At 45.9% G+C, this 22,209-nt stretch overlaps 1 protein-coding gene across 1 annotated transcript; it reads left to right on the forward strand.

The window, feature by feature from the left end:
• Positions 1 to 2,700: 2,700 nt before the first annotated feature.
• LOC123480915 (gasdermin-C) lies at positions 2,701 to 21,196 on the forward strand. The gene is made up of 14 exons (XM_071222192.1): positions 2,701 to 2,842; positions 2,923 to 3,093; positions 4,695 to 4,912; positions 5,573 to 5,756; positions 9,292 to 9,460; positions 14,680 to 14,791; positions 16,858 to 16,899; positions 17,199 to 17,266; positions 17,413 to 17,500; positions 17,772 to 17,798; positions 18,700 to 18,839; positions 19,162 to 19,294; positions 19,735 to 19,808; positions 20,476 to 21,196. The coding sequence occupies exons 3-14, from the start codon at positions 4,699 to 4,701 to the stop codon at positions 20,713 to 20,715; spliced, it is 1,491 nt and encodes a 496-aa protein (XP_071078293.1). The 5' UTR covers positions 2,701 to 2,842; positions 2,923 to 3,093; positions 4,695 to 4,698; the 3' UTR covers positions 20,716 to 21,196.
• Positions 21,197 to 22,209: the final 1,013 nt, after the last annotated feature.

Here is a 22,209-nt window from a genome sequence, read left to right on the forward strand (position 1 = left end):
AGGTTCCACTTATAGGTGAGGTCATATGGTATTTGTCTTTCACCACCTGGCTTATTTCACTTAGAATAATACTCTCCAGTTCCACCCATGCTGTCTCAAAGGGTAGGAGCTCATTCTTTCTCTCTGCTGTGTAGTATTGCCTTGTGTAAATATACCACAGTTTTTTGAACCATTCATTTACTGATGGACACTTAGGCAGTTTCCAGCACTTGGCAATACAGAGTGAGGGCAGGGATCCTGAGTTTCCACAAGCATCCCAGCTCATTCTGATGCAAGGGGTCCCCAGGGCACCCTCAGAAAAGCTGCCACACCTGGCCTGGAGGAGGAAGGGTAGGGGCTGCAGGTGCGGGGATAAAACTGGCTCTGCTGACCTGGCTTCTTTCCAGTCAGACATTCTTCACGTTGCAGAGGATAAATAGGAGAGAACCTTTCCAGAAGTGGAGTTCCAGATCTTGGCAGATTCTCGCCTTGATTTTGGGCCCCACTGAGCCCTGACCCCCATCTGAGGATCAAATGGAAAGCCTGTGTGTATCCCCAGTCCCAAACCAAGGCTTTGAGAAAGGCTCAGGAAGATCTCAAAACTATCACCAAGGAGAGGGCAGTAAGGAAGGCTAGGATATGTTGAAAATTAATGGGTGAAATAATTATCAACTGGGAATTAAAATTATTAATTTGGTAGATAGGATAATACATACAGTGATTATGCAGGAAAATTTTTTAAGTGATATCTACTGAAGTATTTGTGGATAGAATGTCATGATATCTATATTAAAATACTTCAATCAATGAAGTAAACACAAAACAAAAAACCCCTTGAAGTTCAATAATAAATAAATAATTCCATTGAAAATGGGCAAAGGAGTTGAATAGACATTTCACCAAAAAAGATATACAAATGGACAACAAGTACCTGAAAAATTGGTCAGCATCACTAATTATTAGGGAAATACAAATCCAAACCACAATGAGATATCATCTCACACGTTCAGATGATTGCTACAAAAAAAAAAAAAATCAGGAAAATAACCGGTGTTGATGAGGATGTGGAGAAACCGGAACCCTTTGCACTCGGTGGTGGTGGTAACGTAAAATGGTGCAGCAGATATGGAAAACAGTATGGCAGTTCCTTAAACACAAACATAGAATTACCATAAGATCCGGCAATTCCGCCTTTGGGGATCTATTTACACTGAAAGCAGGGTCTTGAAGAGGTATCTATGCACCCATGTTCACAGCAGCCTCGTTCACAAAAACAAAAAGATGGAAGCAACCCAAATGTCCATCGACGAAAGAATGGATACACAAATTGTGGTGTATCCACACAACGGAATTTTATTCAGCCTTAAAAAGGGGATTCTGACAGATGCTGCGACGTGGGTAAACCTTGAGGGCATTATGTTAGGTGGAATAAGTGTGTCACAGAAAGAAAATGCTGTGTATGAGGCATCGAGAGGAGTCGAACTCCTAGAAACTACGTAGAACGGGGGTTGCCAGGGGCGGGAATTGGGGCTGGAGGGAGAATGAGGAGTTGTCCAAGGGGCGGAGAGCTTCAGTTCTGCAAGACGAACACGTTCTGGAGATTGGTTGCAATTTGACAGTGAAGGCCTCGCTGAGCAGTGACTTTTGAATTAAGAATTAAAGTGAAACAAGGGGGGAGTGAACTCTAGTTATTTTTGGGAAAAGATTCCAGGAAGAAGAATTAGGAAGCACTAAGACTATAGAGGCAGAAATTCCTGGCATAGAAACAGGTGGAGTGAGAGAAAGACTTCATTGGAAATCAAGGGCAAGTACATGCAGGCCATTGTCGATCATTGTCATGACTTTGTACTTGAGGTAGGCTTGGCAGCAACTGGAGAAGTCTGAAATCACCCATGAAACATGATACATGTTTCAGAAAGATGTTTGTGATTGCCGTGTGGACTGGATACAGAGTAAGGCAGTAAGGGCAGGAGGGGGAGTGTGGTTAGGGGACTGCAATAACCCAGTAGGGGTTGAGGGTGGGTGAGGCAGGGTGTTGGAGCTGGAGGTGATGAACTGATCAGATCCTGGTGTGTGCTGACGGTAGAGGCAACAGCTAGGAAAGAGTGCTGTGTCATGACTTCTTAAGTCTCTGTTGCTCAGGGCGAATCAGGAAATTGCTGTGGATGAGGAAGAAGGGGAGACAGAGAAGCAGGAGTGAGGCAAGGAGGGGCAGGGAGGGGCCCAAGAGAAGAGGCCTCCATGAAAACAAAGCTAAGCTAAAAAGATAACTAGTGGAGAATTTTCAAGAAAATAATGTGACTGGACAATGGCCATTCCCACGTTGGTCTCTTTCTTGCTGATCCGCCGTTACATTTTACATACAGAGCATGTAAGGTGCTTATAGAGACAGGGCAGTAAGAAGCTAGGGAAATTCTTGGGCAAGTGGAGTGGGGAAACTGAGGCAAGAAAAACTGAGACATGAAAATTAAACGAGGCCAAACAATTTGAACAATTTACAGCCAGTGGTGAACTGCACACAAGGCCTTATCTCCTGACTACTGGAGAGCAAACGTTTAAACTTCTTCTCCCTGGCCATAAAGCACAGGGAGTAAACCAAGAGATAACAGGAGAGATAACAACCATTGAGATAACAGGAGAGATGACAACCAGAACTAAGGGGGCCAGTTTTAAAAGAAGCCTCATCAGTTATTCCAACAATCATTCATTTGTGAATGAATCCACACATCAGACTTGTTCTCTTTGGTTCAGGACCAGCCACGTTTTGCTTCCTGGGACCTCTATGCACTCTGCTGTGGGACCGCCTCACAGATATAAGTGCTGCCTGATTCCAGTCCAGACACTTTGGCCGAGGACTTGAGAGGTAAGATTGCGCGATCCAGAGCTCAGCTCAGACCTGGTCTTCTGGGGGAGACGAGAGCCCCTCACACGCTTATTTTCCAGGACGCTGCACCGGAAAATTGAGTGAGGGACCTGCTGGTGGAAAGAAAACACCACAAGCGGAGTTGCATTTCTCTGTTTTCTGTATTTTGTCTGACATTGGGCGGTCTGGGGATTGGAAGGAGCTCTACTCATTGGAACCTTTCTCTGTAAGACAAAGCAATACACAATCTGGTAAGTTCTAACCGGGAACCAGGGGATGAATGAGAAGAGCAGATACCATGGTCAGAGACGGGCATGTCCAGGATGGGTTTGTGAAATGAGTAGAGGAGTTTGGGGTTTGTCTCAGTTTGACACCTAGCCACCCCCAAAGTAGGCACTTCTTCCTAAAGTTCTCCCTAATAAAGAAGAATTCTGGGTAGCAGCATGCAGTGTGCAAGGCTAAGGGATGTATCTCTGATTGTTTTCACCCACCCTCAGTACCTCCCCATTGGCAACTGTCAGCTCATTCTCTGTATCTATGTGTCTGTTTCTATTTTGTTTTAGTTCTTCTTCTATTTTTAGATTGCACACATAAGTGAAAGCATATGGTATTTGCCTTTCTCTGTCTGCCTTATTTCACTGAGCACAATTCCCTCTGGGTCCATGAACATTGTCACAAATGGCAAGATTTTATTCCTCTGTGGCTGAGTCATATTCTGTTATACACACGTACCACATTTCTTTGTCTGCACATCTATCGATGGACATCTACCTGTCCTCAGCATCTTCAGCCATGCCACCTGCCTCTGTATTTTGGGTGGGACGGAGGAGAAGCAGGCCTCTTTGATGTGTCCTGCACAGCTGGGGGAGCAGGGTGCTCACTGGTCTCTCACTCTCCCCCATGGGAGACATCGTGGGCCAAGGGGTTAGCCTTGGCCTGCACTGTGCTGCCTCGGAGGAGGGGGGTGGGGGGAAGGACACTGCTCTGCTTCCACTCTTGAGTGCATCCTTCTGGGATGTGCTCTGAGGGAGTGCCAGGACCTCTCTGCTGGACTCCGAGCTCCCGCAGAGGTGCTCTTGGCCATGGGTGGTTGTCAAAACTGGTGTTTCTGCGAAGGCCTGAGGACTGAAAAGTCCAGTTCTGCCACCTGCCTGACACCAAAAGTGTTTAAAAGCGGAATGGGAGTGCCATCCGGTTTGGGATGACTACCTCCACCAGGCTCCTGACGTGTAGGAGAAGTGAGGCAGTTCGTAACGTTGTGCTGAATCACGGTGCACGTGGCACAACAGTGCGGGCTCCTGGCTATTTATTCAACTATCTTATGCCCATCTACATGAAGGCGACTCTTGCTCTATTTCAGTCACAGCAAGATGGTATAACATCTTTAAAGGCACAGGCTTTGTGGCATTGAACATAAGAAATTCACATGGATGTAAAAATAATTCCTCGGTGTGGGACTAACAATCACACAGTTTGGCTTGCTTGGTCTGACTGTAGTGGCCTAACGAAGTGGGTACACTTAATTTTGAAAGGAAATTTACCTCCTCTTTGTCACTCACAGTAAATTAAGTAAGGGCTCATTGGTCCCTGACCTGGCAGGGACTCCTGGCTAGGTGTCTGATATCTGTTCACTAAAGATCGTCCTGCTGGAGAGTTGTCTAGGGAAGACCTAGGGCCCATTCGGGCTACATGGGGGTCCCTTGCACGCAGATGGTATCACTGTGTAGATATGACACAGGCCTATGAAATACTCAAGTCACTGTCAACTCCCTCTGAATGAGACATGGAGACTCATTTAATCTCATGTGTGAGACCCACCTGATCTTTCTGCTTCCCTTCTATCTGCTCCTAGCAACATGCCCTCCATGTTTGAGAAAACTGCCAGGAAACTGGTCAAAGGGTTCGGAGACAAAGAACTCAGGCCTGTCAAAGATGTCGTGAATGCCAGCAAAATACGTCGGTTTTCTCTAATACAGAGGAAGAAGGCTCGCTCATTGTTTTTGGGACTACCTGATGTTCTACTTGATGTCTCCCTCATGGACATCCTCGAGCCAAGTCTTGTGGTCCCAGGTATTGTCAGCCAGGGGCATAGGAGGGAAGGACTGTGAAACAAGGGTGCAGAGAGAAGGGTGCAGCACGCAAGATGTCCTGAGACGCCCACACAGGACTGGCCTCGTCTACAGGCACAGAGCAAGGAAAGAAGAGTGTCTGGGAACTTTCCAGTTATGAACCAGGTTCATTTAATCCTGAGAACAGCCTCTTGAGTCAGGAATATGATCCCCATTTTACATAACAGTAAGTGAAAGCTTAGAAAACAATCTGTTCTCAGTTACATAGCTGGGAACTGGTAGAACTGGGACTCAGACCCAAAGTCTGTTTTGGTCCAAACCCCAAACAAATTGTTTTGTGATCTGCCTCCTGAGGCTGATGCTGCACAGGGAAAAATGATGTTGTGGGTCTCCTGGACCCGGGTGCAAGGGACATTATGATTTCTTAGGGTTAGGACATCATCCTTGTTATCCAGCCCCTGAGTGGATTCAAATATTTGTCCTCAGGAGTAATTTAAATTCAATATATTCATTATTGATAAGTGAGGTCTTCTTGGTTGAGAGATTTAATTGAGTAGGTGAGTTGGGGCAAGCTAGGACTGTCATTCCACGTCCATTGTGTTTCTCAGCTATTTCAGAGTGAACTTCTGGCTAACCCTTAGGCCTTCTTGTCTGTTTCCAGATGCTGCTGTGGAAGTGCCAACCCTCTTCAGTTACAATGAGGTCTTGAAGCAGCAGGCGGGTGGGAGTGTGAATGCTGGGGCAGAAGTGAGCATCTCGGAGGAGACTATTAGGTGCCAAGGATCCTCCCTCGATTGTAAGATTGTTAGCACCCCGTATGAAACCTGGACAGAACTTCAGAAGAGGTGAGGCCACAGGAGGGGAAGGGTCTGGTCAACAGCCCCAAACTGTGTCCTCCTCTGGAGGCGTCAATAGATTTTGTCCCTGAGGCTCAGAATGAAGAAAGTGACATCCCAGGCTCTGCTGTTCTTGGGTATGCATACATTCGTTCATTTGACTAATGGGTGTCAGTTGTCTGATAAGTACTTTTTAAAGCTGCAATTTTCCATCTCTATGCTATTTTGTGGCGAGAATAGACTAATGACAAGACAGATAAACATCCTGTCCTAAAAGGAAACATATTCAGTGGGGCAGGGACATGCAGTGAGTAAGAAAATAAGCAATTAAAAAAATTAAGTTATCAAAGTTTTAACTGAAGCGAGACAAAGGCTCTGAAATGCTTTGTTTAAATAAAGTCCATATGCCTCAGTGTCCTAGGGTTTAATTTAACTTGGTCATGGGGGGGAAAGACCCACCTTCAATAATCCTCTAAGGCTTAGTAAGAAACTTAAGGGTTTATGCCTCTTAGAAAGAGATTTCAATTTAAATTGTATTTCTATCAATGTGAAAAATTAATAACATAAGCAAGTAGTTAAACATCACAGGCTATATAGAGAACAGAAGTTACTTTGATAGGCCACAGCACAATTTCTGTATTTCTGGTGTCTTGTAAGACTCTGTAAGATTAAAAAAAATTAATATATTTTATTGAATTTGCTATTATAGTTGTCCCAATTTTTCCTCCTTTGCCCCTCTCTGCCTGCTATCCCCATTCCCTCCAGCAATGCCCCTCTTAGTTCATGTCCATGGGTCATGCATATAAGTTCTTTGGCTTCTCCATGTCCTATACTGTTCTTAATATCCCCCTGTCTATTTTGTACCTACCAATTTGTACTTCATAATCACTGCACCTTTCCTCCTATTCTCCCCCTTTCTCCTCCCAGCTGATAACCCTCCAAATAATCTTCATAGTTATGATTCTGTTCCTGTTCCACTTGTTTGCTTAGTTTGTTTTTTAGATTTAGTTGTTGATAGTTGTACATTTATTGCCATTTTAATGTTCATAGTTTTGATATTCTTTTTCTTACATAGTTCCCTTTACCATTTCATATAATAATGGCTTGGTGATGATGAACTCCTTTGGTTTTACCTTGTCTGGAAAGCACTTTATCTGCCCTTCCATTCTAAATGATATTTTGTTGGATAGAGTAACCTGGGTTATAGGTCCTTGCTTTCCATTTTTCATCACTTTGAATACTTCTTGCTAATCCTTTCTTGCCTACAAAGTTTCTTTTGAGAAATTAGCTGACAGTCTTATGGGAACTTCTTTGTATGTTACTCTCTGCTTTTCTCTTGTTGCTTTTAAGAGTCTCTCTTTATCTTTAACCTTTCACATTTTAATTATGACGTGTCTTGGTGTGGTCCTCCTTAAGTCCAACTTGATTGGTACTCTCTGTGCTTCCTGGACTTGTATGTCTATTTCCTTCACCAAATTAGGAAAGTTTTCTTTCATTTTTTTTCAAATAAATTTTCAATGTCTTGCTGTTCCTCTTTTCCTTCTGGCACCCCTGTGATTTGGAGGTTGGTATGTTAGGAAATGTCCAAGAGGCTCCTTATTCTATTCTTGTTTTTTTAAAATCATCTTTCTTCTTGCTGTTCTGACTGAATGCTTTTTTCTTCCTTATGTTCAAGATTGTTGATTTGAATCTCGACCTCATCCCCTCCACTGTTGGTTCCCTGTGGATCTTTCTTTATTTCACTCTTTTCCTGGAGTTTTGTTCTATTCTTTCATTTGGGCCATATTTCTTTATATCTTCAAGTTGACAACCTTCCTGTGTTTGTTTTTGTGTATTAAGTAGAGCTGCTTTGACTCCTTGTCCTGGTAGCATGGCCTATTATAGAAAAGGCATCTGGCTGAATGAATGTGGCTTCTTTAAATCCTTGGTTATTGGACATCCATACAGCTGGATTATCTAATGTATCTGGGTGATGTTTGTTTTGTAGTTTAGTTGTAATTTTTGCTATAGTTGTGTGTGGAGGTGAAGTGGGTTTATGTATGGCTCCATCTTGGCTGAGAGTCTCTTAATCTGCCTGTGGCCAGTCAGGTGGTCCAGGTGGTGGCCCTGCGCAACTACTGTGCCACAGCCATAAGACTCTTATTCAAACTCACATTTACAAAGACAGTTTATGGTGTAAAAGGGTATTTGGGTTTCTTTAGCTGCAAGAAAAAAAAGAAAATTTGTTGTAGAAATTTCAGCACTTAAAGAGGCTCCAATTTTAGGGATACATTTTATTATCTAGCACCAAGAAAAAGAAATAAGCCTGACATCAAAACTTGAAATGTGGACAGGAAGGCAATCAGGTACTTCTAATAAATGTACGTGGGACACATAATGTGTTTCACTTAGAGGCAGTTACGGATTGTGCTGGGAGCTCTGAGGTTAATAGGAGTTTGTGAGAAAAGGGCTGGGTGGAAAGGAGTCTATTTAGGTCTCTCTGTGGAGCTAACATTGAACTCAGACCTGAAGAATGAAAGAAGCAAAGAGCAGGAGGAAAGTGGTCCAGATGAGGGTTTGCAGTCCTGGGACAGGGCAGGACAGGACAGGACAGAGCTTGACATTTTCTGGAGCAGCGGGAAGTCAGTGAGGCGGGAGCTTAGCCAACTGGGATGAAGGTGACAAAACTAGGCTTGGAGGTAAGTAAATGTCAGATGACAGAACCTCTTAGAGACACAGTAAGGGGTTTGGATACCCCCAAAGGGGCCTGAACTCCCCCCACAGGGCAGTGGGAAAATCCACACTGGAGGCTCCTGACCTCCTCCATTGAAAAGCAATTTGAGGGTCTCTCGTATTGCACTTGGCTGTCATCCAGGGCGCCTGCTCTGGTGGGGCCTTAAGAAGAACCAGAGTTGAGTCTCAGAGCTGCAATGGACATGAAATCCTTCTTCAGCACTTCAAACTCGTCATATCCCCTGCCCAAAACTGTATCTTCAAGTCAGCCCTACCAGCCACTTACCAAGGACAGCCAATCTATAAACACTCCCATGTGCTGGCCATGAATAATCATCCAGAATCTTCCCTGCCTCATCATATTTATCTGTTTGCTCCCCACCCCACGCTGATCATGCTTCTGGACAGTGGGGACTGTGGGTTCCCAGCTTTGACAGTAGGGCTTCCTAAGGACTCCTGTCCACCATGTACACCTGTCTGCTTCCAGCCTCTTCAGGTGAGAGGCCTGGTACACTGGACATCTGTAATCTACCCTCTAACAAGACCCATATGATTTTGGAAAAGCAGATACCTTTCACAAAATGGCATGGATACTCTCCTTCCCACACCCCATCAGGAAGTGGGGGCCCCTCCACCCTGCATAGCAAAGAATATGTTTTGCGTTCCTTAGTAACTTAACCCACATGCCGATAGCTTTTTATGCATGGAGGGAACACCTGTCAGAGTCCAAAGTCCCCGCACCCCTTCCAGGTTCTGAGGAGGACAGTAGCCCAGGGTAACCCAGGAAGGCATCTCTTCCCACTCTGACCCTCTTGTTCTTCCCCCGCCCCAGGAAAGTGATGGACCCAGAGCCATCACTTCTGGAGCAATGCCGGAGAACAGCGACCAATCTGTATGTTGTGACTGATGTCGTGGAACTGCGGGACAGTTGTGTGATGGAGGATTGCGGCACTGGGAATTTCTCGGGAAATCTCTCTTTCATTGTGGAGAATGTTGTCAAGGTATGAGATGGGGTCACCTGTCAATACAATAGGATATAGGTTTAATTATGTGGTGTTATATAATTACATATTTGTTTTGGGTAAATGGTGGATTATAGCACATCTAAAGGGACATCTGCCACACTGTACAGATGTCAAGTTTTATTTTGATAGCAAACCTCACTAAATGCCATGACATCCTGAGAAGAATTGATAGATGAATCGAGACTTAAATACCTTTAAGCCCATAGAATTTATATAACTCACTCACAATAACCAACAATAGTACTTTAAAAAAATTATTTTATTGTTGTTCAATTACAGTTGTCTGCATTTACCACCCCCTCCCACCCCAGTCAAACCCACCTCCCTCCCTTGCTTTCAACCCCTCGTTGGTTTTGTCCATGTGTACTTTATAGTTGTTCCTGAAAACCCTTCCTCCCATTATACCTCCCACCTCCCCTCTGGTTATTGTCAGATTGTTCTTAATTTCAATGTCTCTGGTTATATTTTGCTTGCTTTTTTCCTTTGTTAATTAGGTTCCAGTTAAAGGTGAGATCATATGGTGTTTGTTCCTCACCCCCTGGGTTATTTCACTTAGCATAATGCTCTCCAGTTCCATCCATGCTGTCACAGAGGGTAGGATTTCCTTCTTTCTCTCTGTTGCATAGTATTCCATTGTGTAAATGTACCACAGTTTTTTAAAATATATTTTATTGACTATGCTATTACAGTTGTCCCATTTCCCCCCCTTCATTCCCCTCTGCCCTGTACAACCCCTCCCACCCATATTCCCTCCTTTAGTTCATGTCCATGGGTGATACATATAAGTTCTTTGGCTTCTACATTCCCTGTATTGTTCTTATCCTCCCCCTGTCTATTTTCTACCTACCATTTATGCTACTTATTCTCTGTACCTTTTCCCCCTCTCTCCCCCTCCTACTCCCCCACTGATAACCCTCCATGTGATCTCCATTTCTGTGGTTCTGTTCCTGTTCTAGTTGTTTGCTGAGTTTGCTTTTATTTTTGTTTTAGGTGTGGTTGTTACTAACTGTGAGTTTGCTGTCATTTTACTCTTCATATTTTTTATCTTCTTTTTCTTAGATAAATCCCTTCAACATTTCATGTAATAAGGGCTGGGTGATGATGAACTCCTTTAACTTGACTTTATCTGAGAAGCACTTTATCTGCCCTTTCATTCTAAATAAAAGCTTTGCTGGATAGAACAATCTTGGATGTAGGTCCTTGCCTTTCATGACTCTGAACACTTCTTTCCAGCCCCTTCTTGCCTGTAAGGTCTCTTTTGAGAAATCAGCTGATAGTCTAATGGGAACTCCTTTGTAGGTAACTGTCTCCTTTTCTCCTGCTGCTTCTAAGATTATCTCCTTATCTTTAATCTTGGGTAGTGTAATTATGATGTGCCTTGGTGTGTGCTTCCTTGGGTCCAACTTCTTTGGGACTATCTGAGGTTCCTGGACTTCCTGGAATTCTATTTCCTTTGCCAGATTGGGAAAGTTCTCCTTGATTGTTTGTTCAAGTATGTTTTCAATGTCTTAGTCTTCCTCTTCTCCTTCTGGCACCCCTATGATTTGGATGTTGGGATGTTTAAAGATGTCCTGGAGGTTCCTAAGCCTCTCCTCATTTTTTTGAATTCTTTTTGCTTCATTCTTTTTTGGTTGGATGTTTCTTTCTTCCTTCTGGTCCACACCATTGATTTGAGTCACGGTTTCCTTCCTGTCACCATTGGTTCCCTGTACATTTTCCTTTATTTCACTCAGCATAGCCTTCATTTTTTAAAATCTAATTTGCAACCATATTCAACCAATTCTGTGAGCATCCTGATTACCAGTGTTTTGAACTGTGCATCTGATAGGTTGACTATCTCTTCGTTGCTTAGTTGTATTTTTTTTGGAGCTTTTATCTGTTCTTTCATTTGGGCTATTTTTTTTTGTCTTGGCGCACGTGAGCCTAAAGCAGGTTCTGCTGAAAGGACTGATGCGCCTGACTATCTCCGAACGTGCAGGTAAAAATGCTGGAATAACTTGTCCCAGTGTAAAAAGTCTACCCACATCCACATGACTGCGGTTCCTTTGAAGAAAGTGTTCTCGGTGGAAGGGATCACAGCTCTTTTCTTTCCAAGTTTTCCACTTGCTGCATTCCTTCCCTCCAGTGTGTCTGTGTTTGCTGACCTTTTCTATGGAGTTTTGATCTGTTGTTTCATTTGGGCCATTTTTTTTTGTCTTGGTTCACCTATTACATAAAGGGGTGGAGCCTTAGGTATTCACCGGGGTGGGGCAACCCACCTTGCTGCGCTGTGATGCTGTATGTGGGGGAGGGGTCCGAGAAGGAACAATGCCACTTGCTCCACTCTCTGCTGGATTTCAGTCACTTCTTCCGCTACCCACAATCAAATTGGGCCCTTCTGGTGCTGCTTCTCAGTTTGTGGGTTTGTGTGCATTCTAGGACTCTGTGGGTCTCTCCAGTGAACTCTCCTATGAGGCTGGGAGTTTCTCCTGCTGCTGCCTCAATCCCCACCGGTGTTTTCAATCAGAGATTTGAGGCTTTATTTCCCCGTGCTGTAGCCCTGGGTTGCATAGTCTGTTGCTGTGTCTGCCAGCTGCCGCCTTGCCTACCCCAGTCCTCCAGCCACTGCCTTGCTGTGAGTCCTCTCTGCCTGACTGTTCTTCTCCACCCCTCCCACTGGTCTGGATGAAAGTGTCTTCCTTAACTCCTTGGTTGTTGGACTTCCATACAGTTTGATTTTCTGCCAGTTCTGGTTGTTTTTTGTTTTTAAATTGTTGTTGTCCTTCTTTTGGTTGTGTGGGAGGTACAGTGTGTCTGTGTATGCCTCCCATCTTGGTCAGAAGTGTCCCAACAATAGTACTTTTAATTATATAAAAAATTCATTTATTAAATAGTTTGTATGTGTTATAATGGGTTCTTACACATTACATATGTTATGTGTAGTTGGTTCTCGCATAGAAGATTTAGAAACGCAAGGAAAAACACTGAATTGTGAACTAATTTCTCCAAGACTGGTGATTTTGTCCTGGAGGAGGAATGTTTGAACCAAGTAAAACCTTACTCCAGTTTAAAGGGTATATTGACATTCAGCTTTGGGTTTCCATCTGCTTGGGTTGGTGAACTTGGCTTTCTGAGAACAGAGGAAAATCCTGAGCCATTTCACAGAGGGCAGCTGCTTACTGGTGTCTAGGGCCATGGTGACACCTGTTCAGAGCCAGCACAGCTCTAAAGGTTGGCCACGGGCTGTGATGTTGTTAAAACAGGTGGTGTGTCACTCCTGGTCCGCGGCTGCAGCAACTTTGTTTTGGTCGATCAGACAAAAGACCAACAAGGAAACAGAGGACCTGCAGAGCGCCGTATAGACGAATTGAACTATATTCTATAACAGACAGATAGGAACACGCTGCAGAGTATCACACACATTCTACCCGAGCTCACATGGACATGCTGTAGCATAGCGCACATGTGAGGCCATCCGGTCAGTCTCACCAGTCTCACCATCCGGTCAGTCTCACCTGATGTTATACCAGGTACCTTTTCTGGCCACAGTGGAATGAAACTAGAGATTAATAACCCAAGGAAACATAACAAATTCACAAAAATATGGGCATTAAGATATACACTCTTGAACCCCCAATGAATCAAAGAAAATACCACAAGGGAGGTCAGAAAATATCCAAAACAAATAAAAATGAACACACAATACTGTACTGGACACTTAAAAATGGGGAAGATATTACCTTTTTTTTTTTTTTACCACAATGAATTAAATGGAAGAGCTACATAATAATAAAAAAGTTTGCAAAATTCAAATAAGTTTATTCTTTTTCAGGGGGAACTAAAATTAATTTTGCTTTTATAGCAAGAAGTGGAGTGTTACTAGTGTCCTCAGATAACTTATTGTCACGTCCCTGTTGAACAAGGTACAGATTCATAAAGAAAAAAAAATGGAAACAACAGCAGACAAGAAGTATCTGACTTCTTTCAATATCCTCTGGCTTTTAATATGTTTTTATATCTGTATTTTTCTGCAGTTTGAATTTATATGTATAAGATTTTTAAATTTATTTTTATTTATCTTGGTTGGAGTTCTCTGAGATTACTCGATCTGTGGTATTAATTTGGGGGAAATCCTCAGTTATATTGCTTCAGATATTTTTTTTCGGTTCTGTTCTCTCTTCTTATATTCTCATTACACATATGTTACAACTTTTGTAGTTATCCCACACTTCTTGGATATTATGCTCCATTTTTTTCAGTCACTTTTCTCCTTGCTTTTTAGTTTTGAGGTTTCTACTGATACATCTTCAAGTGCAGAAATTTTTCTCTTACTTGTATCCAGTCTACTACTAATGCCAATCAAAGACATTCTTTATTACTGTTACAGTAGTTTTGATCTCTAGCATTTATTTATTTATTTTTTTTTCCCCTTAGGATTCCATCTCTCTGCTTACATTACTCATCTGCACTTGCATTTTGTCTGTTTTCCATCGGATCTTTTAGCAAATTAATCACAGTGGGTTAAGATTCCTTGTCTATTAATTCCAAGATCCATACTATAATTGAGTCTGATCTCAGCCTGCTCTGTCTCTTCAAACAGCTGTTTGTTGCCTTTGAATATGCCTTGTGATTTTCTTGTTGAATGTTGGACACCATGTACGTGATGAAAGGGCCTCTGGTAAATCAGCCTGTGCTGATACTGTGATAAGATATGTGGGGAGGGAAGTATTCTATAGTCCCATCGATAGGTCCAGGGTTTATTTTTAGGGAGCCTGTGCCCTGGGCTGTGAACTCGCAAGAACTTTGCAGTACTCTCTCCCCCTTAGATGTGACAGGACCGTTAGAGGGAGGGAGGGCTGGATATTCCCCTGGCCCTGCATGGAAGCCTGGAAGAGGCTGGAGTTGGTGTTTCCCTTTTATCAATTGCTTCAACTCTTATAAAGAGTAGAAAAAACCCTCATCATGAAAAAGAGGAAGTGACTAGATACACTGAATCAGAAATAAATCAATTCATGTCAGCATCCACATGAAATTGAGAGATCTGAAGGTAAATATGGGATGAAGCAAGGAAAAAAGGACAGGAAGTGGAACTCAGGAATAGGGAGGGTGAGGGCAGGGGCTGCGGATTCCTTTTCTCATAACTTTCTAGATGTATTTGACTTTTAAGACCACATGCATATATGACGGTGTTATTATAAACTGATTTCTGTCCATAGTTTGCAGGAGGGGGCGGGGCTCTCAAAGTGACAGAGAAGAAGCATACTGTGCCAAAGGGCTCGGTGATGGCCTACAAGAGGAAGCAGCTGGTTTTCAAGAAGAACAGCTGGGGTAAGCAGGGGCTGAAGGAGGCAGGAGGGAGCGGGACTCTGCTTCTCCTGGAGAGAGAAATGAGGAGGAAAGACCATCATCAGGCAACTGTGGCTTCCCCACCTGTTCGGAGAGAGAAGCAGCATTCCTCAGCTGTCCAGGGCACACACATTCTCACCACCACGCCCAGCACCTGCAAGCAGGGCCTGGCTGAAATGTTGCTCTGGACAGGTAGAGAGACAGTGTCCTATGTGGAGAGAGTGTAATGGGGTGGCCAACGCCAGGGTGTGTTTAGCACCGGGCAGAGTGTGCTTCTAATTCCAACCATCTCCACTGAAGGTCCCACCACTCTCAGCAGTTCACCTGGGGGAGCCACAGAGCCCTCCCATGTTACCTATGCCCCCATGGGGAAGCCCGCAGATAGTGGCCCCATCAGGAACAAATCTGTGGACATAGTGCCCTGACCACATAATGCAGAGCTGTTTCAACATCTTTCTCTCCTCAGGAGCCTCCAAATGCACAGTTCCCCAACACACACACTTGGGGTTCTGACTCCACGCAGGAGAAAAACTTTCATGAAGAAGTAACTACAAACCAGGGTGGACTGTGGGTGCTACAAACACAACCAGCTCAGGGTCCTTGGCCCCTCCCGGCCCTAATGCTGAGTCCCAGGTGGAGGTCAGCCTGATACAGCTGGGGTCCAGCTCCTCAGAGGTCAAGGGGTGCCCTCACACACACACACACACACACACACACACACACACACACACAAACACACGTGCTATTCCCTGTAGAAGCCTCAATATAACATCTGGCTAAGGGAGGGTCCTTCTGTCACTGACCTCCTGTCAGCGGCCATAGGCAGAACAAGGGAAAACTCTCCAGTCTTTGGGGTCAGTGGCTCAACTCAGTCTTCAAAACCGTGTTGTGTAAGTGTTGACAAGTGTGAAGTAAATGGAGCTGGACTCAAAGGCTGACCTCACAGCAGTGCCTGCAAGCCATGTCCTGCCCACTAGGGGGCGCACGGCGCTTGCCTGTTTCTACAATTCCCGCCTAAGGGGGAACCAATGGCTCAGTGCTGTAACCATTGCACTTCCGTGAAGTGATTTCATCCAATTTCACAGCGAATCGGAGAGGAAAATAATGTGCAGCCCTGTGCAATAATTTGCCGTAGCGATGCTGTGTAGCTTTGGAGAAAATCAGAATTCCTCTGTCACCCATCTTACCTATGAATGAAAATGAGACCTTCTCTGCAGAGCTGGTAGAGAGAAATGTCTGAGAAAGTGGCTGACCCAAGTTTGTCTTCCCTCTCTCCATTCCCCTGGACCCTTCCCATGACCTGACGGCGAGATGGGTCCCTGCCATCTCAGAAATGTGCTCACCCGAGTGTCCCCTCACAGCCAACTTCCCTAAAGAATCTTCTACACTCTGCCCCCTCCCTCCCTGGCATCCCCACCTCCACCCACTGCAGTCTGCCCTCCAGCGAGTTCACTCCATGTTGTTACCAATGGCCACACACTTGATCACTCCTTCCTTGGAGCTCCTTTCTCCCTGGATGCTGCCACACCATGATCCTCGGCGTCTCCTTTAATGGGACTGTTTCTGCTCCTTCTTCCTTCATGGGCTCCTGTTTCCTGCCAAAGACATAACTCTTTGTTAGGCAAGTTTCAGAACTTTGAATGCTTTTCTATATGAAATGTGAAATTGGCCAGGCAGCGGGCAGGACTGGGGGGTAGACTTGTAAGGGGCCCCTCCAGGAGAGTTAGCCAAAGGGCAGCAGGAAGGAAGGCAGTTTCGGTTCTGGTGAAATGGAAGGTTGGAGTGGATACCCATCCCTCAGGTGCTTATTGACAAGGCAGGTTGTAGCTTCCTCTTGAGAGAGCCAGGTTCTGAAGATATGGAAAAGGCAGGGATCCTGAGTTTCCATAAGCATCCCAGGTGATTCTGATGCAAGGGGTCCCAGGTCACCCTGAGAAAAGCTGTCACACCTGTCCTGGAGTTGGAAGTGTGGGGGTCACAGGTGTGGGGATATGAGAGACTCCAGCGGGGGTAACCGGGTTCTGCTGACTTGGCTTCTTTCCACCCAGACATTCTTCACGTCTCAGATGATGAAGAGGACACCTTTCCAAGTGAGTTGTTGGGCAGGTTCTCTGCTTAGACCTCAGGCCCTGCTGAGCCCTTGACCCACTTTAGACCCTACAAAAACCCTCCTGGGGACTCAGCCCTGACACACCCACAGGCAAACCTTCCTCAGCCAGGCTCCTCTAACATGTCCTCATACACCTGCTGTGACCTGGGCACAGGCCCCTGGTCACAGGGACAGCCACCTATCTCCTCTGAGGACCTGGGTTGGAGTGTGAGTGAGTGTGTGTTTGGGGGGAGTGGAGACTCAGCTGTTGTGAGTGATCACTTTTTTTTCTCTTTCCAGAAGAATGCCTGTACCAGTGCCGCTCATTGGAAATAAGCGTGCCTTTAGTACCAGGAAAGTATAATGTGGTCCCTCCACAAGGCCCCATTTTGCCCAAATGAAACTCCATGTGATTGCCTTTGCCATCCTCATCTGAGCCACCTGGCTCGGGCTCTCCCTGGAAAGGGCCGGGTGGATGGAAAAAGGGTGTTGGGGAGTAGGTGGTAGAATGTAGAGAAAGAGAGAGTTGGCAGAGACTAACTCTTTGGTGGGGAATTTAATTTCTCTTCTAGGCAGCGGAGTATGCTTCATTGAACCAATACGTGAGTGTTTGCTGGGGCTGGGGAGGGGTCCTATTTGTACTCCTCTGGGGAGCAGGGCCATGCATCCCTGCCTTTTACACAATGGCCCTGGAGCCTGGCCATGTTTTCTGTGGGATGGGAAGGGTCAGGGAGGATGGGGAGGGCTGAGGGATGGAGCAGGAAGAGGTTAAGCAAGAGGGAGGGGGCATGGAGGGAAGAACCCTCAGAAGTGTCTCTAAAGCACATTTGGGGGATGAGGAAGGGAGATGACCACTTGCCTTTCTCTTTCTAGAAAGAATACAGGAGCCTTTCTTGCTTGGTGAGTGTTTACTAAGAGAGAATATAAGGCCTGCTGGGTAGGAAACTGCAAAGCTCAGAATCCAAATCAGAGGTTTCTAAGCAACTCAGAAAACTGAGCTGTACTTCTTAATTTACACTAATTAACTCCTCCCTCCCTCCCTCCCTTCCTTCCTCTTCCTTCCTTCCTCTTCCTTCCTTCCTTCCTTCCTCTCTCTCTTTCCTCTCTCTCTCTCTCTCTCTCTCTCTCTCTCTCTCTCTCTCTCTGTTTCTTTCTTTCATGCAACAAACATTTATGGAGGACTTTTTCCTATTATTCCAAGCACTGGGGCTTGGACAGTGAACCAAACAGGAATCCGGCCTCCTTGACGCTTTTACTCTAGTGACTTCTCACTGTCAGGAGCCCCCCTTGAGGCCACCTCAGGTGTCCTAGCAGAAGCAGGGAGCACCCAACATCCACTCCTTGGTCAATTCTTTATATATCTAGAAGATACAGGCACAATTGCATGTAGTACCAAGCACTTTATAACCATAAATTTGTATGAGTGTCATGACAGCCTCATTTTAGAGTCCAATGCGAGAATCTCTAGCATTCTCTTCCCTGGAGTGTAATCTAGAATCCACATTATTTTAGACGTGTCCCAGAAATGAGCACCTGGTCAGATTCTTCCCCTCCCCATGACCCCTTTCCAGAATCCTCTGCTCCCCTCCCTGTATTTACCCCCCACCTCATTTCAGCTGAGATCTTCCATCTCTCTAGCCTGTTATGGCAGCTCCATCACGGAGCTCAAACATGCCACCTTCAGAGATGCTTGGGGCAGCCACTTACAGGGAAGGAGAATTTTGCTTATGTTGATGGGAAATAACTGTTCTAATCTAAGAGTTGTCTTCATGTTCTGGTTGCCATTAATGTCTGAGGGCAGATTTCAACCGCCTACATGAGGAAGTTTCCGAGAAAGTAATAGCAGCGGCCGAGCTCTCAAAGGACATCAAGGGCGTTGTGTTCTCCAACATCCTGGCCATGCTGGGGGACCGAGGGGCTCTTCAGGACCTCATGGACATGGTGAGGGGTCCCACTGCTACCAAAGGCCGATCAGACTTGTAAATGGGGGATGTTTCAGAGATCTGACTGCTGAGATATATGGGGAAAACAGGAATGGGGGTAATCTCAGGGGGCTGAAGAGGCTGTCTGAGATTGGGACCATGGCTCTGTCCCCAGTGAGCAGGGCCAGGGGCTCAGCCCTCACACAGTGACAGTGCTCAGTGTCCCCAGGGGCTGTGTAGAGCCATTACCCTGCTCCTTGGTTAATCACTTATAAACACAGAATTTACAGGCAAAGTCACATGGTATTATCATCCTCATTAATAATACCTGTCTCCTATAGCTTGAACAGGAACCCTTGAAGGGCCATTTGAATGGCCCTGGGGGCACCATTCTGAATGAACTGCAGAAGGACTCCAGCTTCGCATGGAATGGCTCACAGTACCTCATCCTTTACCTGCTTGAAGCCATGATGGGTAAGAGTGATTTGGAGGGACACTGTGGGGGGTCACAATGTTGGTCTCCCAGAGACCCCAGAAGGGCCGCATCAGATGCCACCTCTTCAAAACCCTTGAAATGTTACGATTTTTCACCCTCACCTCACACTTCTCTCCAAGGTCAGCAGGGCTCAGTGTGATAAACTTGCCACGTGACACAGAAAGACCTAGAAAGACCAGCCCAGGTTCATCCAACGTATCACTGAGGGTGGATGATTCCAGGCTCCAGCCACAGAATCCCTCCTCTGGGCCAAGTTAGGGAGCATCCTGGAGACCATCCCAAGAGCCAAAGGAGGCCTTTCCAGGGCAGGGAACTTGACCTTCAAGTCTAAGGAGTCTTATCCCTCTGCCTTAGAGTTCGCCCCTCTATGGAGAGAGGAGTATCTGACTCTCTCTCCCCAAATGTCCCCTGTCCCCAGTGCTGAGTGACGTCCAACTCTGTCTGCTGGCCCCATCCATGGAGAAGAAGATCCTCTCCCAGCAGCGGGATCTGGTGAGAAATCCCCAGGGGCCAGTGTCCTGGGAAGAGGGTGAGGGACCCAGAGACAAGAATGATTCTGAGGAGGGAGAGATGAATCAGTTTTCTGCTGGGAAGGAGACAAAGTCCCACTGTGGCCACCAGGAAACCTGGGCTGCATCTCCCTCTGGGAGCAGGCCAGGTGGGCATGAGTCTGCCTGGGGAAGGTCTCCGTTTCCATGACAACCCCCACAGAGGCTCCCCACCAGTTCTCAAATAGTCGTATAGGATACAGGGTTGGGGAGCTCAGGGTATCTGGGTTATACCCCTCCTTTACGCACATGGTTACCAGTTGCAAATTGCATGCTCTCTGTCCCCATGTACGTACATACAAGTACATATGCATGCATGACACGTGCATAACCATACACACATGGCACACACGAGCATTCACATATACTATTCCAAACACCACTATTCTGGAGGGTAAATGTTAGCATCCCCATCTAGCAGCTGAGGAACCAGGGCTCAAGGAGTTCCAATAATGTGTCCTTGGTCACACCAATCACAAGACAGGGCCAGGACAGGACTCCAGAGCTCCTGCCCTTGTAGTTATCCTGCATGACCCCTGGCTCTTGGGACTGAAGGTTCTCTCTTCCTGACCTCAAGGCTGATCTGTAACAGCTGGTCCTGTTTTTTTAAGGTGAGGAGCATCCTGGAGCCCAACTTCAAGTACCCCTGGAGCATTCCCTTCACCCTCAAACCCGAGCTCCTGGCTCCCCTCCAGGGGGAGGGTTTGGCCATAACCTATGGCCTGCTGGATGAGTGTGGCCTGAAGATGGAGCTGCATAGCCCCAGGTCAACCTGGGACCTGGAAGCCAAGAAGCCCCTGTCTGCCCTGTATGGGACCCTCTCTGTGCTGCAGCAGCTGGCCGAGGCCTGAGCCCCCTGGTGGGCAGGCCAGGGGTCAGTCCACTGAGTCAGCCCACAGAGGCTGCTGTTGGTCCTGGTCCTGTCTGCTGCTGCAAACGCCTCCAGGCTGTTCTCTGCTCCTATGAGTTTGTGGGGATTTTCAGATTCCACACGTAAATGATGTACAGCTTGGTCTTTGTCTGTTTGACTTCTTTCACTTAGCATCGGCCTTCAAGGTTCTCCCATGTTGTCACAAGTGGCAGGTGACTCTGGCTGCTGGGTGAGCAGTGGGTCGGAAGGGGAGGCATGCATAACGTAGGGAGGACTTTGAAGGTGTTTCTCTAGTTGTCCAGGCACTCAGGGGTCCTTTTTAAAAGGTAAGAGCTTGAATAGTGGATGTATTATTTAATTCTAGTTTATATAGATCCCAGGAACACCTCGGGGAGATTATACACACACACACATAATTGGTAGGTGTGTATACATAGGATCACATCTTTGTGGTTCAGTATGAATGACAGTGACTGGCGGTATTTTCTCATGAATTTCCAGCTACTGCCAGAAGGTGGCAGCATTGTCACAGCAGGAAGCTTGGTGGCGATGCCACCCCTGTGCTTCACTTGCTTTGGGACTTTGGAATTCAAGTTAGTCTCCTTTCTTCCATCTCTGTTCTCTGGCCTCCCCTCCCTCCTATGTCCCCTTTCTCCCCCATTAGCTTTCTTCCTGATGCATTAATTTGGAATATGGGGCCAGGGCGGAGGGGGTTGACACTGGCTTCTTTTAATGTCCTCTAGAACCTTCCTTTTCAACACTACCTTGATTGCATTAAATGACCCCCTTAAAGAGCTCTGGGAGGTAAGACCTGAATTATGGGGAAATTAGGGCTATTTTCAATGTTTCAGAAAAGCTATAACTTGGTGAAATGTCCACCTTTTCTGCTGCGATTATTGTGGATTCTGTGATAAGCCTGATTGTCTCATGCTGAGCAAAGGCAAAAGCAGAGGAAGTGTTTGAATGTCTTTCAGTAAGCAGGGTATATTGTTTCTAAATCAATTCAGTCAAGCAAGTGAACTATTCCAAAATATTGGAACCTTGGTCGACACAGGGGAAAGCAGGAAGGTGGGAATGTGGGGATTCTCTGTCCCAGTGGAAATGGAGCTGGTGTTGAAGGAGACAGAGGTCTGCCTCTGGGGTCTGGGTGTGCAGTTTGACAGACCGCTCTGCATGGCTGATATTCGGTAAGCTGTGTTTGAATGAACTGAACTAAGGCAACAGAGACGCGCAGCTTTCGAAGCTGCCTTGTACCTGCTACGGTGCCCACAGGAAGCCTCTAAAGCAGGGTGAGGGGGGCAATTTCTGCTCTAGGACACTGAAGTCACTAGTTTCCATATTTAGATATTCTTAGGCAATTGGGCATATTTAAAAATGGCCCCTCCCTCTCGTCACTGGGACTCTGAGGCTAGATACTGCTTTTCTTGCATACTTCACAGCCTGTAGTGGAGAAAACACTCTTAGTTGAGGTTTT

Source organism: Desmodus rotundus, chromosome 8 (assembly GCF_022682495.2).
Source record: "Desmodus rotundus isolate HL8 chromosome 8, HLdesRot8A.1, whole genome shotgun sequence".
NCBI lineage: Eukaryota > Metazoa > Chordata > Mammalia > Chiroptera > Phyllostomidae > Desmodus > Desmodus rotundus.